This window comes from Sebastes umbrosus, chromosome 12 (assembly GCF_015220745.1).
Source record: "Sebastes umbrosus isolate fSebUmb1 chromosome 12, fSebUmb1.pri, whole genome shotgun sequence".
NCBI lineage: Eukaryota > Metazoa > Chordata > Actinopteri > Perciformes > Sebastidae > Sebastes > Sebastes umbrosus.
Genome location: NC_051280.1, coordinates 5,968,772 through 5,986,427, shown reverse-complemented (window position 1 = coordinate 5,986,427; position 17,656 = coordinate 5,968,772). Strand labels below are relative to the sequence as shown.

Below are 17,656 nucleotides of genomic sequence, written 5' to 3'. Positions count from 1 at the left end.
GTGGTGCAGTGGTCGCCTCACAGCTAGAGGGCCGCAGATTCGAATCCAGCTTGGATATTTAGATATAACTGTAACTTATAAAGGGCTTGGGGCTCTTCTGTGTGGAGTTTGCATGTTCTCCCCGAGTTAGTGTGGGTGTTCTCCGGGTTCTACGGTTTCCTCCCACAGTCCAAAGACATACAGGTTAGGTTGATTGTTGACTCTAAATGTCCCGGAGATGTGAATGTGAGTATGAATGGTTGTCTGTCTCTATGTGTCAGCCCTGTGATAGTCTGGAGACCTGTCAAGGGTGTACCCCGCCTTCACCCAATGTCAGCTGGGATCGGCTCCAGCCCCCCGCCACCCCGCCCCCCACAGGACCCTGAATAGGATAAGTGGTTTCAGATAATGAATGAATGAATGTTTACCTTGGTGTTATTGGTGGAGGTCGTGTGGGATGGACGTGATACAACGTATTAAATATACGCTCAGTAGGCTACTTTATTTATTAACGATAAGCGCGATAAAACAATACACTGTGTAAAAGAACAGTGGTATGTAAACGCTATTTATTGATAAAGAAGTGCAATAAACACACATGATTTTCCACTATGGGTCCTGTCGATGGAGATGGGTACCTGTGCCGGAGGTGCCCGAGCCTGGAGCGGGACGCTAATAAATTGGAACAATCAAGTACAAATCACAATCAGCCAGAAAGATGTCAGAGGCCCTGAACACATCAGCTACCATGGCTTAAAAACAACGCACTTGAAAGAACTAAAGAAAATGGATAAAATGGACAGGCTTTGTCTTTATGAGGAACTATACATGAATTCAAAATGATGATGCTTAAATTACATAGAAGTGTCTTACACATGCCTAATTTGTATTTCTAAAATTCATCTCAAACCTCTAAATTTACATTTTCTGTAAAAAAAACAAACCCTAATTGGACAGACTGTGCATAGTTGTCCCAGCACCACCATCAGAAGTCATATTAACTTTCTGTGTCGAAGCCCCCCCCCCCCCTCTAAAACCTTCAAAAGTGTGCTGTAGTCTCTGGGCAGGCCAGCAGCTGTCAGACATCTGAACTATTTTGGTCATAGCGGAGCCGAGCCAACTTTCACACTTTAGTTACTTTTTTAGTTAGAGCATCTCTAATGGAACAGAACGCTGCATGCTGGGGGGCCAGATCAACTTAAGCAACAGGGAATGCCCCTCATTGTCCGACTACACTGGGTAAGACCGTCATGCTGTGATCATAAGGATTACATAGATTCATTACATTTTACTGCAGTGATTAGAACGTGATAGTGATAATGAATTCATCGTCGCTCGTGAAGTGAGTCTCGAAAAAGAATACACAAACACATGATGTAAAATGTAAACCCGCTTTTTAATATATCTCCATAGAAACAACTGCCAAAAAAAACAAAAATGTTGTCATGATAACAATATGTGCACTGTATCACCAGCAACAGCCAAGATGAAAGTTGCATTCAGCAATCGAGCCAAATATTCAAAATACAGTCATGAACAGTTTTAGAAAAAAGGCTCTCAAAATGCCTTAAAAACCAAACACAATATACAGCGATGTAGAAATTCTATACAGAGACAAAAATAAAAGGTTGCCATTTTTTATTTCAGATCTCAGTCGTAAGAGATTGTCCTGTTGGGGCAGTAGAAACTATACTGTACAGATAGGTGTTGGAGCTCATTTCATACACATACGTATGTACATTAACAGCCCAGTCGCACAGCAGTTTGTGAAATAGTCATGAAATTTAATGTATTGATTCGTGTACATAGAAACAAATTTCACTCGCGACAGTCAGCACAAAATCAATTTCTATGTAATCGACGTAATCGTGAACCGGGAGAGAGCAGCGAACGCCACATAGGGAGGAGGTTGTGTCAGACGGGTGGGTCAAAAAAACGGGGTTCGTTTCCTGTGTGAAACCAGAAGTCAAAGTTGATTTATTTGTCATGTTATGGCACATCCGGTGTTATTTAAACCTGAACCGCGATCTTTTCCTTTTTTAAAATTTTATTTTTTTTGGGGCTTTTGCCTTTATTTGATCAAGACAGTGATAGTCATGAAAGTGGGAGAGAAAGGGCGTGACATGCAGCAAAGGGCCGAGGGTCGGATTCGAACCCCAGGCTGCTGCAGCAACTAACTAAGTAGTTTTGTTGCCTAGGCCTAACCAAGTCGATCTTTTCCTAAACCTAACTAAGAAGTTTTGTTGTCTAAGCCTAACCAAGTCAATCTTTTCATAAACCTAACTAAGTAGTTTTGTTGTCTAAGCCTAACCAAGTTGATCTTTTCATAAACCTAACTAAGTAGTTTTGTTGCCTAAACCTAACCAAATCAATCTTTTCATAAACCTAACTAAGTAGTTTTGTTGTCTAAGCCTAACCATGTCAATCTTTTCATAAACCTAACTAAGCAGTTTTGTTGCCTAAGCCTAACCAAGTCTATCTATTCCTAAACCTAACTAAGTAGTTTTATTTTGAAAAGACTGGAGCGGAAATAGACACGTGTGTCACGTGTTGCTGGAAATTTGCTGGAAAAGACACAAAAAACGTTGTTGAAAGTCGTGATGAGCGTCACGAAAAAAAGGGAAATTGGTGTCGATGTACACAAATCAAATAGATTAAATGTCGTGACTATTTGACAAACTGCCGTGAGACTGTGTTGACATTAAAGGCTCCTCCTTGATTTGTAGGCACCTATTTCAGCCTAAACCTAGCTCCAGACAAACTGCTCTGATGAAATTAATGACCCAGGTTCAATTTCAAATTTGCTGCCAATTATTATTTTTAGCCCACAAAAAAAACCTTCCTGATACATCCGAGACTCCCACCTTCTTTCCCGTTCTCCTCAGAAACAGCCTTTCATCAGACCAGCGCTGTTACCAATCCTCTCTTTCTCTTTCTCTAACAACAACCTTGTTTCCTCTCTAACATCAGACCTGACTGAGTAAAGCATGTTGTTAGTATTTTCTCTGCTTAAAACTGAACAACACCCACACTCCAGCAGAGGAATGGAAAGTTCATAACAAAATCACCTACGTCTTATTTATGAGGTACACGTGTTTGCGCCCACCACAGGCCTTCCTTGGGGGATTAGCTTATGATCGTCTACACCGATGAAGGCCGAGGGGAGGCCCAAACATGAGCGAGCGTTCAGGCTGATAATAGCACTGGATTAAAAAAAGCACAAGGGCTGTTTGATGTGTGCCTGTTGCTAGAATGACAAGATGATATACTGTATGGTCATTTGAAGGCCGTCACACTGCATATCAGTTAAAACTATGAGACAGGATTTTAACATCTACGGACAGTTATTGGGGCAACAATAATTTTATTATCTGTAGCGATAACCGTGAGTTAAACATGGAGCTAAACACGTTGTTGGATGGCAACCCTGTCTCCTACAAAAATAAACACGTGGTTAACGTAGTAAATTGAAACAAAACAAAACAAAAAAAGGGAACAAAACTTCGGTTCAGTAAAAAAAAACATCATGTTTGTTATGTTATTAATAAAATGTCAATCAATTGAAATATTTAATCACAATTAATCGCATGATCGTCTATAGCTAATCGCGATAAATCACAAATGAATCACATTTGTTCAAAATGTACCTTTAAGGGAGAATTTTCAAGTATTTAATACTCTTATCAACATGGGAGTGGACAAATATGTTTTCTTTATGCAAATGTATATATACAGTATATCATGACATGGTTGGTACCAATGGACTAACTAGGTTTTCTAGTTTCATATGATACCAGTATCTTCACTCTAGCTTTAAAACTGAGTCCGCTACAACCTAAAAATCACAAGTTGCGTTAAATGCATTAACAAAATTAGTGGCGTTAAAATGAATTTGCGTTAACGTGTTATTATCGCATTAACTTTGACAGCCCTAGTTACTAAGATACGCACCTAAATCAAAATAAGTCAACGCTGACTTTTAGCTTCACACGGAATGAAAGTCCTGTGTTTGTTTGACGCAGACTTCCGCGGACTAGCATTACAAACGTATTTGTGATCTGTCAAAAACAATCTGCGACAAAACGTAATTCACAATGCAGTTTTGTTATATGGGAACGTAATATTTAGGAGACGGGGCCGCGGATAGTGTCATACATATAAATGCATTTGCTGGAGAGTGGGTCTGATACAGTTTTGAGATCAGAGTTTCCAGCCCGTTCTCACTTCCAACTTGTCAAATATGGCAGCTTGGTCAGTGGCCCTACGCGTCAAACTATGATGCTCTATTGCGTCGCTTATGTAACATAGTCTACTTAATTACTTAACAAAGATACTTATCCTTTTCCTAAACTTAACCCAGTATTTTTGTTGCCTAAACCTAACCAAGTTGTTTCCTGTGAACATGAAAGTTTATTTTGAAAAGACAATTTATTCATGTAACAAGCAGAAATTGACATATGCTAAACTGGAGTACCGAGTTCGTCATAGTTTGACGCGTAGGGGCCACTGACTAAGCTGCCAGATTTGACGAGTTGGGAGTGAGGAGATGTTGGACTTTCATACCTCTTGCATGTGAACTACGTGCTGCTTAATGATGCTGACTCATTTCACCTACTTCATACCTGTAAGCCCAAGAGATCTTGTTCCAGTTATTAACAATAGCACAGCACCATTCACAAGAGCCACACAGCTTCAGACACTGAAGCACTACACGGTCTTCCACTACAGTCTTCGCCATAAAGTCTACACCTTATCTGACACCTTTGTTGCTTCCATTTACTGTAATCCCTTGCAAAGTAAAACAAGACAAAACACTTCCTCCTTTATGATACATTTCCTTAAATACACGTGTGATATAAATATCTATATTTATAGACCATTTACCAATGAATGGCTTTTCATTCATTCACTGAAAGGTCTCTTCCTGATGATAAGTCACTGCAAAGTGGAAACCAGCTTTGATGAAAAGCTCTCAACTGGGAATTCTCAGTCTCAGACCCTCAAACTGGGGAAAAGAAAATCTCTTAAATGTTTACCAAACTTATATTGAGGAAAATCAAGATTTGCAAAAAGCTCCAATACACCACTTATTTATTTACTTAATTATATTTAAGACCTCATCATTGTATAGCTAGAGGGTCCACCCTGCCTTAAGACGGCAGACGCCGCTTTGTTGTACGTATCATAACAACGTTTTTTATATTCGCCGTCCTCGGTCTTCCTGTTTCCCTTTTTGAATGATAAACAGACTACCGCCACCTGCTGGTGTGGAGAGTTATTTCCTCTCACGAAGGCGCAGAATGTACGTGGTGTAGTCTTTGCGGTGTGTTCGAATGCAACTTTTTGACCAAGACCAAGGCGACGTGAGACGACTCAGAGTTCCGCCTTCGTAGCTGCTAGTTCTTTGATGTCGGGTTGGTGGGTCTGGGCCTTTAAGTTACTCTTACTCTCATTAGGATGGGACACTGGATATCTACTACTGGTACAATACGTTGAATATATTAATATTTGTTCTAACCGATATCTCTGGCTAATCTTTGGTGATATGGCGGAAGTGTATGAAGATGATATTTTCAGTTATGTTATATACTCTGAACTATTTCCACTATTATAACAAGCCTGGATGAGCACGCTGATCATACGCCATGTATCAGTCAACTGTGTTATTATCAACGAAACAAAATGAAGCTATTTTTCCTGCAGATAGTGGACAGCGCTATATTCCCAGTGACGGAATTAAGAAGACGCATGTCAGTGGTGTTTCTGATCAACCCGTACTCACTCCCTGCATTGTCAAATACCGGCGCTTGGTCAGTGGCCCTCGGCGCCCTTTAGTGTCAGTATGACACGCACTGGGCTTTCAACTAACTCCAATGTAAACGTCTTCGTAGGGCGGGTGGGATTGGATGTTGGATGGGTCAAACAAACACAGGACTTTCAACCAGTTGTTCATGTCCCGCGTGAAACCAAAAGTAAATGTTGACTTATTTAACCATAGTTTTGATACGTAACTTCTGTACTTTACTAATGCCAGTTCTGTAACAAACATACTTATTTTAACCCAAATCGCTGTCTTTTCCTAAACCTAACCAAGTGCTTTTGTTGCCTAAGCCTTACTTAGTAGTTTTGTTGCGTAAATAAACGAAGTAAGCTTACGTTGGACATTTATTTTGAAAGGATGCTATGCATGAAACGATAGGATAATCTTTCTAAATTCGTTAATTTTGCATCTTTGAAATAACCAAGCGTCGGTATTTGAAAAGTTGTGAATGAGAATGTGTTGTTGAAAGAATTGTTCTTTATTGTTTCATTGGGATCCTATAAACAAATGGGAATGGAGCTTTTTTATCAAGTTATCACTTTAAAAATGCACCGTGCAGCCTTGTTCGGACTGAGTTTGCAAACAAGTTTCACACACTGACTTTAACTTCTGCAATCCATTCCAAATTAAATTCTGTCTGACTGAATACGCACACTTTATACAGTATTTTTACTCTGACATCCAAACTAACGAAACACAACCAGCCAATATCTGCATGCTAAACTAGGCACCACAATCATATAATAACAAAAATAAGTGACGCTAAATCCAGTAATCTGGGTGGAAACAGATTTAAGACGTTTTTCTCTTCTCCTAACGTAAACTTAATTAAGAGTTCAAATATGCTATCTAAACCTTTCATCCAAATACATAAATATGTTCGACACGGCATCATAAGTGTTAGTAGTGGCTGATTTTGAGGGGCGAAACTTTTATTTTGAAACCACCATTCACACACCAGCAGCTTTAAATAAATTAAAAACATCTGAAAAACACAACATAGAACTCAGAACGTAATTATCTCAAATCCCCTACTGTTGAAAAGCTGATCTTGCTCTCGGCTACTATAGGCGCTGTTATTTTTTCGTAAACCTACAGGTCTGAGTGGATTACTCAGATTACACCACGGCCACTTGTCAGAGATCAAAATGAAACAATCAGTTTATCATATTTTAGGGCATACAACATATAAATGGAACCTTTCTTGGTCTGGAACAAACGGTCACTGCACTATTTCAAAAGGGAGTAGTGTTCCAGTTGTGAATTTAAAATGCTGATGATAAGACAACATCACAGCTGTGCAGTTATCAGAAAATAATGCAAGTGATCAACATCATCCAACCCATGCACACATTTGATCTAGATCTAAATGTGAGCGACAAACCACCTAATTAACCTGCAGAAATAATCTGCAGAAAGTAAACTAAGAAATTGATCTACAATCGCATAACATAACATAACCCAATAATAAATCCTGTTGAAGGTAAACCTGACTGTACACTGTATGTATTAATACACATCCCATCATTTATTTTTCAAGTTCGTAATTTCTGAATTATTTTCCGAAAAGTTTCCTGGAAAGAATTATAACTTAATGGAAATTATTTGTAAATTACCAACCCATAAAATAAATAAAAAACATGTAGACATTTTGGCTTGTTGTTGTTGTAACATACAGAATATTGAACAATTACTGAAAATGAATCATGAGGCCATTGTTACACAGAACAGGTATCATGACTAAATCCATTGATAATAATACATCAAATTGCAGACACAGACTGTTAGTCGCCGGCAGTTAATGCCAATCATATTATGCTTAATCAGAAAACAAATAATTGTATTGGTTAACGCTGCAAAATGCATATTTTCACATCAAAATATGAATAAATAAATAATATATTTCCAGCATCACAGCTCTGTGTTTTGTGGCATATATGCTATAAAGACACTTTAGCGCACTTTAAGTTCATTCTTCCAAGGACTGATTGTCACTTTAATATTGTTATTATGGAGTAGTTCAAATACTGCATGATAACCACTGTGTGTGACAAAGGCTTGAATATAAATTCTGTTGAAACTGTATGAGGAGTGACAACATAAGAGAAATCGTTATCAACTCAACATCAATAAATAGTATTTCCTTAACAGAGTAATTTACTGCTAGTTTAGCAATGAACAGAACAATACAAAAATATGCGGACTAAAATGATACAACAAAACGTACATTACTAACAGCTCTGCCTGAAACCGTAGTCGGCCTGCAGTGAACCGTGGCCTTGTGGCTCTGAGCAGAGAAGAGAGAGACAGCAACACAGCTGTACCTCAGTGTGTTGCTTATTCCAATATAAAGTAAAATATAGTTTAAACAAAAGAAGAATATCAGCAAGTACTGTGTTATACATGGATCCCATGTTTTTGTATACTGGTACACCGACACCAGTGGAAGTGTGTCACTGTCAGCGGACAGTGTAGGACACATTCAGCGTTCCTCTTTAAGTCAGTATCTTTGTAGATTCATTTCACTAGTGCACAGCATGGTCATCATGGTATTTAAGGTAATGTTGTGAAAAAAGGAGATTAAAGAGAAGGGTCTAGCTGCAGAGCTCCAGGCTCAGGCCCACCTCCTCCGTCAGACCCTTTCCGGTCCCGAGCTCGGAGATGGAAGTGACGTCTGAAATAATAGTGTATGCCAGAGACGATCATCAGGACACAAAGGCATGTGTTCATTAGTTTGAATAAGCCACCAACACCAATAAATACAACCTTAATACTTCCAATATAACTGTAACTTATTAAGTTAGGTAACATTAAACAGCAAATAGCTTGTACTAACCTTATGAGTTTGCTAACGTTAGCTAACTTTAGCTAGCTATGCTAACGAACAAACTAACATTAACGTTAGCTGAAATTATCACGTTAAGCTTTTTGTATTTATTTTTCTCGGTTGTTGTGCTAACATTAGTTCGCTAGCGACATTAGCATAGCTAGCTTACATTACGTTCATTACTTTGAATTAACTACACGACCTCCACCAATAACCTGATGAGTTTGTTAACATTAGCTAACATTAGCTAGCTATGCTAATGAAGCAAACTAACGTTAACGTTAGCTCAAATTATTGCATGAAGCTTTTTGTATTTTTTCCCTGTTTTAATGCTGTTAGTTTGCTATAAGCCACAAAACCTCCACCAATAAGGGTAAACAATACAACCTTAATATTTAGATATAACTGTAACTCATAAGGTTAAGTAACGTTACATTAAGTAGCAAATAACTTGTATTAACCTGATGAGTTTTTTAACGTTAGCTAACATTAGCTCGCTATGCTAATGTCGTTACATTAAGCTTTTTGCTTGTTTTTCCCGTCATCATTTCAGCTAACATTGACGTTAGTTTACTAACGACATTAGCGTAGCTAGGTAATATTAGCAAACTCATAAGATTAGTACAAGTTATTTGCTGATTAACTTTACATTATCTAACTTTTTAAGTTACAGTTATATCTAAATATTAAGTTTGTATTAAATATACGCTCAGTAGGCTACTTTATTTATTAACGAAAAGCATGATAAAACAATATAATACAGTGGCATGTAAATATTATTTATTGATAAGGAAGTGCGATAAACACGTGATTTTCCACCAAGGGTCCTTGTGATAGAGATGAGTCTCAGCACCAAAGGGGCCCGAGCCCGGAGCTCTGCAGCGGGACGCTATTGGGAGATTGAGACCTTATCGTTGAGTTTAAAAGAGCAATTTCACACCATGTTTTAGCTTGAACACGCCGTGTTTCAGCCCTGTTCTCAGCTGTACAGTACAGCTGTCTATGACCAGGGCATAACGCCCTGTGCTTTGCTCACGCATAACTGCAAACCTTCTGACGGTCGCACACTCTTCATCTCTCTTCATATTACAACTCCAAACAAGAGTTACGCATGTAACTATGGTTCTATGAATTCTGGATGACACCCCTCACACTGCTGTTTTTATGTATCTGGATAGGGGGAACGTCCTGTACCAAGTATCAACTTGTCCTGATTCAGACCAGAGCAGACTACACATTTCAAAATTACATTTTGGCGTTTCGGTGGTGCAGATACGCACAGCCAGGTGAACCAGGTCAGGCCTGGTAGCTTCCAATCCAATCCAGGCATTTAATAACAATCATTTTGTAACATTCAATTGTGACATTCATAATTTTAGTTTTCCTATTCCTACTAACAATTCAGATCCTGGTTGATTTCCTCCCAGCTCACTGCTGATGTTTTGCCACCTAGCTGAAATTATCACTCTGAATTTGAGTAATAAGTTCATTAAAAGACTCCAGATTTTAAGTAGGACATGCACTATGGAATAATACTGTTTGTAAAATTGCAACTTGAACCTTTTAAAAACCATGAGGTTTGCTTTTTACAAATGTTATAAACCCCTTCTGATTGTCAAATGTGCACCTGATGTGGTATATAAAACGGCAGGCACTGAGACCCACGGAAACAGATAAAAACAGATATGAACAGATCGATAGACAGACCGATAGAAATAGAGCCACTCTCCCAGGACATGGCAGAGGGAGAATCAGCTGAGCGCTTCACATTCCTGCCTGGGCCCTTCTCACCCACCACCACGTCACCCTGTAAAATAGTAAGGCAGCTGTTGGCTTCCATCAGCTCAAAGTGCATCTCTGAACATATCCAGTGCACCACCCGCCCACCCACTCACACACACGCACGGACGCACGCACGCACGGACGCACACACACGCAGCAGAAGCAGACACGTGTGAATACACTGAGATATGCACAAGCTTGGTTTCCATCCAAATAGTTTTGTGTGGATTTTTTTTACGTAAGAGACAAGCAGCCAAATTCAACAAAAGGTCGCTCGCCGTTGCAAAAACTTCTTCATGCTCACTTGAAGCAGAACATAGTTTCTTAATCAACACATGATGCGGCAGATGGGATTGACTAAATAATAAAGGCCCTCGTGAGCAGTTCAGTTAAAGTGCACAGTTCAAAATGAGCTTTCTGATTTGCCACAACCTGCAAATGTGTTCTAAATGTTGTCCATCCACGGTAGAAGTAGCCTATCTGATGGTAGGTCAATTGAACGAAAGCACGGCATGCGACCGAGATTGGCGATAATTGCTTTTCAATAACGTTCTTCTGGCGGATCATTTAGGAAACAAATTCTCTTCCCAAACTTTTTATTGCAGCATTTCAAAAAACTTCCAAATTTGCTGAACAGTTGGATGGAAATGGAGCTCCAGACAGACAAGCACACACACACGCACACACACACACACGCACGCACACACACACACACACACACACACACACACACACACACACACACACACACACACACACACACACACACACACACACACACACACATCGCAGCATTTATAGGCAGCAGAGATGCCAGGCCTCACACTCACTCACATTCACTCCACTCTCCAGGCCTCCTGTTATTTCTAAGCCTGATAGAGAATCCATAGTTGGGGCTCAGGGGCCCATTTCCAGCCAGCGACCGCTTGCTTCAGCTTTCACTGCACTCTAAGTGGAGTCACAAATCATCGCCAGTCCAATCAAGTTGGACTCGGGCACCAAAGACAGTCATTCAGTCCATCCAGAGAGAGAGAGAGGAGAGGGGGTGCGGGGGGTGGAGGTGGTGGAGGTTTCATCTTTCTCTCTCTCTGCTTTTTCCCCTCTCTCTCTCTCCTCCATGTGTCGTCCCCCACACCCCCCCACTTCTTCTCCACCTTCACTCGTCTATTTTCAGTCCTCTGTTTTGCCCGTGTCTGCCGTTCTGAGGGGCGCCTTTTTTTTTTTTTTAAAAGGCCCCTTTGGCTGATGGAGAGTTAGCGACTTGGGCGACTAGTTTGGACGAGTCCACTGCAGGGTCAGAAGAGTTGGGGATTAGGGTTAGATGGTGAATGACATATTGCAACTATGCACATATATTAAAGGGCGGGTCCATTATTTTGGAGTTCCCAGTGGTGTTCCGTACATATTCAAATCCAAACATTCAAAAGGTTATGTTCCCGAGCCGTTCTAAAACCTTTTTCCCACGTGACCTGACATAAGCTTCAGATCCCAGTCACTTCCACACAGTGAGGCATACAGCTTATTAATTCAACACTGGTATCGGATCGGTACTCGGTATCGGCCGATACCCAAAGCCCAGGTATCGGTATCTGTATCGGGACTGAAAAAATTGGATCGGTTCATCCATACTTTCTACAGCTCGTGTTTTATACAACAAGCCAAGCTTCTACATTGTAAGCATATTTCATCAAATTTTATTGAGAAGCTGACACAATTAAAGAGTACGATCTAGACCTGCTCTATATGAAAAGAGTCATGAGGTAACTTCTGTTTTGAATTAGCTCTATATAAATAAAATTTACTTTTTATTGCTGTCAATGAAACTCAACACTTGTACAGATTTCTCACATTGAAAAATGGACATTGTAAAAACCCTAATTTGCATATACTTCCCATCATGCACTGCATTAAGATTAATACTCTTCTTTTTGCTAATATGAAGAAAATTACATGACGGAGGCTGTTATGTGTCTCAGAGGAGTCGGATGGTCTTCTCTCTGACCAAACGAATACATACTGTACATAAATACATTAGAAAAAAAGAATATAGCTAAAACGTTTCAAACGTGCACTTGATTTTGACGTGTTTTAAATTTTCCACATAACCCTGTGTCATTTATAAACTAACGACACCAACACAGTTTCGGTTATGACGAACACATACTTCTCAGAACTAGATAGTTCATAGAAAGTCTTACCTGAGTTCAGATTTGGTCAGGTGAGGAAATGGACAAAAATGATTGCTAGACCTACGTTCAGCAGCATCACTAGAGCCACCAAGACAGAGTTCGGGCCCTGTGAAAACACAAGAAAAGTTTCTGTAGAAAAATACAGTATATACTGTATATATATATATATATATATATCTTGTTTAAAGTGGTAATCTGCAATGTGCCGTGGTGTTTTAAAGATTCATGTAACGCAATCTATGGTAGTCTGAGGATATGGCTAGTTTTAGGTAATGTTTAGCTTGTCGTCTAAGCAGTGGTGTAGTGTAGGAAGTACGCAGGTCTACGGCGTGGACTTACTTATTTTTCAGTCGGCCATCCACTTATAAATACCCTCTGATGCGCATCTTCATTATACATTGTTTGAGGGAACTATGACGTTAGCTAACTGGACGCAACTGTCGCTAATGCTAATATGCTAACGTAGTTCCACAGAGATTAAAGCTGTTATTTTTCTCATTTTGACAATCTAACCGGTGACAATACATTAGTTAATAAGGCTGTAAGGACTATGGCTGTTGGTAGTTGTTGTTGGTTTTGTTTAAATATGCCGAATTGTAATTTTATGGGTCATTGTTGTTCGGACGATTAAGCTAAAACAGCTAATATGTGCCAATGTCAGTTGTCACGTTTTGCCATGGTAAATATTCACATATTCTGCAGCCTGATGGAGACAAAAGTGTCAGTGGGTCCAAGCATGGCAGAGGCAGCCTCCTTTTGAGCACTTGGGATTAGTACCGGAGTGTACCGGGCGCTTACCGTCAAACTCAGCCATTTATCCGTTTTTTACACACTAACTGGCAACTTGATCACTGACGACACACAGATACCACGTGATACCAACGTCGTTATACTGTTGGCTCACAAGCCTCGTTAGAAGTGGAAACGGAACATCAGATATCTTCTACAGAGATGAACAAACCATTAATTTTGGACCCGTCAAAATGTTTTAAATGATTAATTCACAATCATAATATATTTTTTTAGGAAACGCGACACTTATATTTGGCACCTTTTTATTGTTATCAATTAGACCTTTAACGATTGCCACTTTAATACTTTGTAGATCACCAATAGAGGCCTGCAATTTAATTTATAGAAAATGATTTAAATCAAAATATTTTTCTCAAATCTTTCAGCCCTACTTACAACGATATAAGAGAGCTCTCTTATTTGTACCACACCCAAATCCGCCCAAACCATGTGTGTACTGCCAACCTCTGGCTTTCTGATCCATATACAGTTATACTTGTACAACAAGGTACCAACCACCAACGATAGGCAGTCTACTTCCTGTGTGGCTCAACTGGTACAGCTTGGCAATCACGTGCCATTGGGAGCCCAGAGTACGGACGTTCTAATGCTAATCGGAAATGGTGGCATTAACCATTAACATTACCAGGGTTGCAGCATTGTTTCATAGCCACTGGGGCTCAGCAAATTACACATCAATGCACTCAAAACTGCAAGTTAGAATCTAAATCAAACATGTAAGGTAACTTGATCCAACTCACCGACTCCTCCTCTACAATTTCAGGAGCTATTTCCATACTAGCTTTCTTGGTTTCTGCGAGGCTCTTTGGTCTCGTTGATTCCACTCTTTTTGGCTTGGGAGGCTCCGGTGCTTTGGTGCTCTCTGGTGAAGGGCTCGGGGCCGGCAGGGATTTTGGCGCTGGCGCCCACATCTTTTTGGCAGGTGGGGGCAAGGACGCATAGCTCGACGGATGAAGTTCGTCCTCCACGCCGATTGGTTCCTCGGGTGGCGGACTCTTGACATCCGCCTTGACATAGTAACCGTGGTACTGGGAGTGAATCTGCCCGTTGCTGGGGTAACTGCTGGCTGTCGTGGCTGGAGGAGCCTCCTGTTGCCTCACTTCCTGTCTGAGAGAAACATTTGATGCTGCCTTTGTTATGCCTGATGAGTAGAAGAAAGGAAAAGAGAAGAGAGATAGTTAAGCCAAAGAACCGACACATATATTAATTGGGGGGGGCGGCTGTGGCTCAGGATGTAGAGCGAGTTATCCACTAATCACAGGGTTGGCTGTTCGATCATCCTCATCTGGTCCGCATGACAAAGTGTCCTTGAGTAACACTGAGTGACACTGAACCCCAACTTGCTCCTGATGGTCAGGCCAGCACGTTGCATGGTAATCCACTTTAATTAATTGGGACCCATCTCAACTAGAGTAGTAACGATACGTTTTTACAACAGTTTCTGTTGTGTTTTTTACTTAACTCCCGTGATACTTTGCCCCGTGGACCCGTCTGCTTTCCGGCTGGCTACGTGAGGCCGATGCTGCGTGCACACTGATATCATAACGGGAAAAGAAAGTAATTTTCTCTGAATGAAAACTAATGTGTACAAGGAAAGCGCCTGCGGGTGAAGCCTCGTCAGGTTTAAGGATGTCACGGTACCAGAAATCTAGTATTCGATACCAATACCAGTGAATTTACACGATTCTCGATACCAATTCGGTACCACGGTAAAAAAAACAAAAAAAAAACAATGAATCCCATTTAATTCAACACGCACTCCTTTATTAAAACATTTGAACATTACAAACAACAGAGTCATGTAGCCTTTAAGTAATAAATAAAAAGAAACGTCTATTAACATTGCAAAACAGAACAGAGGCATGTAGCCTTCAAGTATTTAAAATAAACAATATTGTCTGGATGTCTGTCTTTCAGGTGCTTTGCTAAATTGGAAGAATTTCCTCCTTTGGAAAGAAAAGTAAACGGCACCGTTACTGCACCGCATACTGGTTTTTGCGAATCCATTGTAACGTTGCGTGTGGCTAACTTGTAGAAGAAGGGAGACTGGAAACGATTCCTCTTTTGCGCTCAACAGAGCCGTATTTATTCCCTGCCGCAGCTCACAAACTACCCGGAGTTGGAGGTGTATTGGAAAATAATTACAACTGGCTGGTCGGTTGCTTAGCGTTTTCGCTCTCGTTCATTGCACGTAGCTTGGCTAACTAGCCAGCTGGCTTCTTTCACGTCTCCGTGTTGATGTTGTTTTCCGTGCTGTTACGGCGTTCTTCTTCTTCCTTCATTTCACGGCAGATGAGAACACTTGTAAGCGTATACTGCCCCCATTAGATCTGGGAGAATCGCATCTCCAGTACCTCCGCTCAGGTATCAAATTACCATTACAGGCATCGGTCCCAAAGAAAACATGTACCGTCACATTTTTTGAATTTTGGTACCGAGTTGGTACCGAAGTATCGGTTCTCGCGACATCCCTAGTCAGGTGGATTGATGAACACCACCTCGTCACGTAACACTCCCAAAGTGAAATTTCTGCCGACCGGCTCCTCTGCATCGCAGGGCCGGCACCTCATGCAGACCGGCACCGGTCTCCCTCCACGCCGCTACCGGGTGAGAGAGAGCGAGGAGTTCCGGCAAAGGGGCGCCGTTCGTCTGCATGCACACTTGCGCTGCAAGCTGCCGCATGTCGATGAAGTTATACACAGGGAGAGTGAACCGGAGTAACGTTTTACATTTTTTTACGAATAAAAGTGCTAAAAAAATAAATAAAAAATACATCCATGTAACGTTTGTGGTGTCTAAATACAAATTCTTAGTATCGTTCCAATCGATTATTAACCTTGTAAATCGATTTTAGATCGATATACGTCCCCGTGAAGGACAACTTGCCGAGCACCTATCGATGTAGTTGGATCGTAAGAAAATAAATCAATACATTGATGTAGTAGATGCACCCCTAATTGCAACCAAGGAACACTAGCTATTAATCATATCCCACTGTGCTCCATTTGAACACTTTCTATGTTTCATTGTAGAATGCAAACCAGAGCAACCATTCACTTCATAATATCCACACTAACAGAGTGACAGTGAGCAAAGTTAAACTAAAATCATTGCTGCTGCTTCATATAGCTGAACGTACATACAAATATTGTATTGTATTCTAATTTAAATATATGTTCTATGTGTGTGTAGTGTGAAGAGGCTACACCTTACATTTCACTGAGCAACCCTGAGTTGTAAAATGACAAAACAAATGAACCTTGTAACCTTGATGACTGTTAATTGCTGATGAAGGGTGTTTCATGAGGAAGACATGGTTGTCAGTTTAAAAAGGGGTTTACCTGCTGTCAAAGATTCAGCTGTTGGGGTTGCGTTCTCTTTCCCAGCAGGAGCAATAGCGGCGGGAGTTTTACTGCTAAAAAAGCTCTTTTTAACAGCAGCAACGGGTGAAGGAGTGGGGCTGGGAACTGGGCTCGGAGACGGAGACGGGTCGGGCGTTGTGCCTTTCCGGTAGAAATGAGGGCTCCCTGATGGAGATTTCTCCTTTTTCTCCTCCACAACCTCCTTCACTTCCACTGGCTCGTTGTACTTCTGCCGTACGTAGTCAGGGCCTGAAATAACAAAAGTTAAAAGAAAATGATATTTATCAGGGAAATATCCCAGCATCAAAGGATAAATCTGGTTTGTTACAACTTGGGTGTTATTTCTGTAGTCCATCACTTATGATACCATTGTACTCATCAAAGTAATAGCTGAGATCCGGGAGCAAGACAACATTAGCTGTGTGTTCCATTCAATTGTCAAGCGAATCTGAAGCGAACTTTTGAAAGTGAATTAGCCGCATTTCCATTAACTTGTTTGTGAGCGAATAAACTCGGCTACAGCGTAGTTTGGTCAGAAGTTGGCGCTACAGGCTATACATGGCTGTAATCTGCAGAAACAAAACCAGTACACACCATGCTTTCTGTCATGTCAAAGAACAAAATAAAAGATTGTTTAGTGTCTTTAGCGTTTAATTCACTTTATGCTTTTCTACTGTGCTGTGTGTTGCTGTTACAGTACCTGGCTGATGGAAGTTCGGGGACAGCTCTCTGGCCACGGCTCTGGCGATATCAGAATCCTGACCGGCTGACTGTGCAGCCTGGTCTGCTGTCTCTCCTTTAGCCCGCGCATGGGACGTCCTGCAAAAAGACACAGACATCAAACACTCAGACTCAGAGTGAGTTCAGCATCCAGCAAGTAACT

The 17,656-nt window shown here is 40.7% G+C and overlaps 1 protein-coding gene across 2 annotated transcripts in view; it reads right to left on the bottom strand.

Moving 5' to 3' along the window:
- Window positions 1-529: 529 nt before the first annotated feature.
- LOC119499195 (junctophilin-1-like) overlaps window positions 530-17,656 on the bottom strand; it is a 42,001-nt gene continuing 24,874 nt past the window's right edge. Inside the window, exons 3-7 of one of the 2 annotated variants that reach the window (XM_037788443.1) lie at window positions 17,474-17,592; window positions 16,753-17,022; window positions 14,152-14,552; window positions 12,608-12,704; window positions 530-651 (exon numbers count right to left, since the gene is read on the bottom strand). In XM_037788443.1, coding sequence (XP_037644371.1) covers window positions 12,624-12,704; window positions 14,152-14,552; window positions 16,753-17,022; window positions 17,474-17,592 — 871 coding nt within the window. In that variant the 3' untranslated portion in view covers window positions 530-651; window positions 12,608-12,623. Of the gene's footprint in view, window positions 652-10,970; window positions 11,697-12,607; window positions 12,705-14,151; window positions 14,553-16,752; window positions 17,023-17,473; window positions 17,593-17,656 lie in introns of those variants that run through there. The other variant, XM_037788442.1, reaches the window with a different exon arrangement.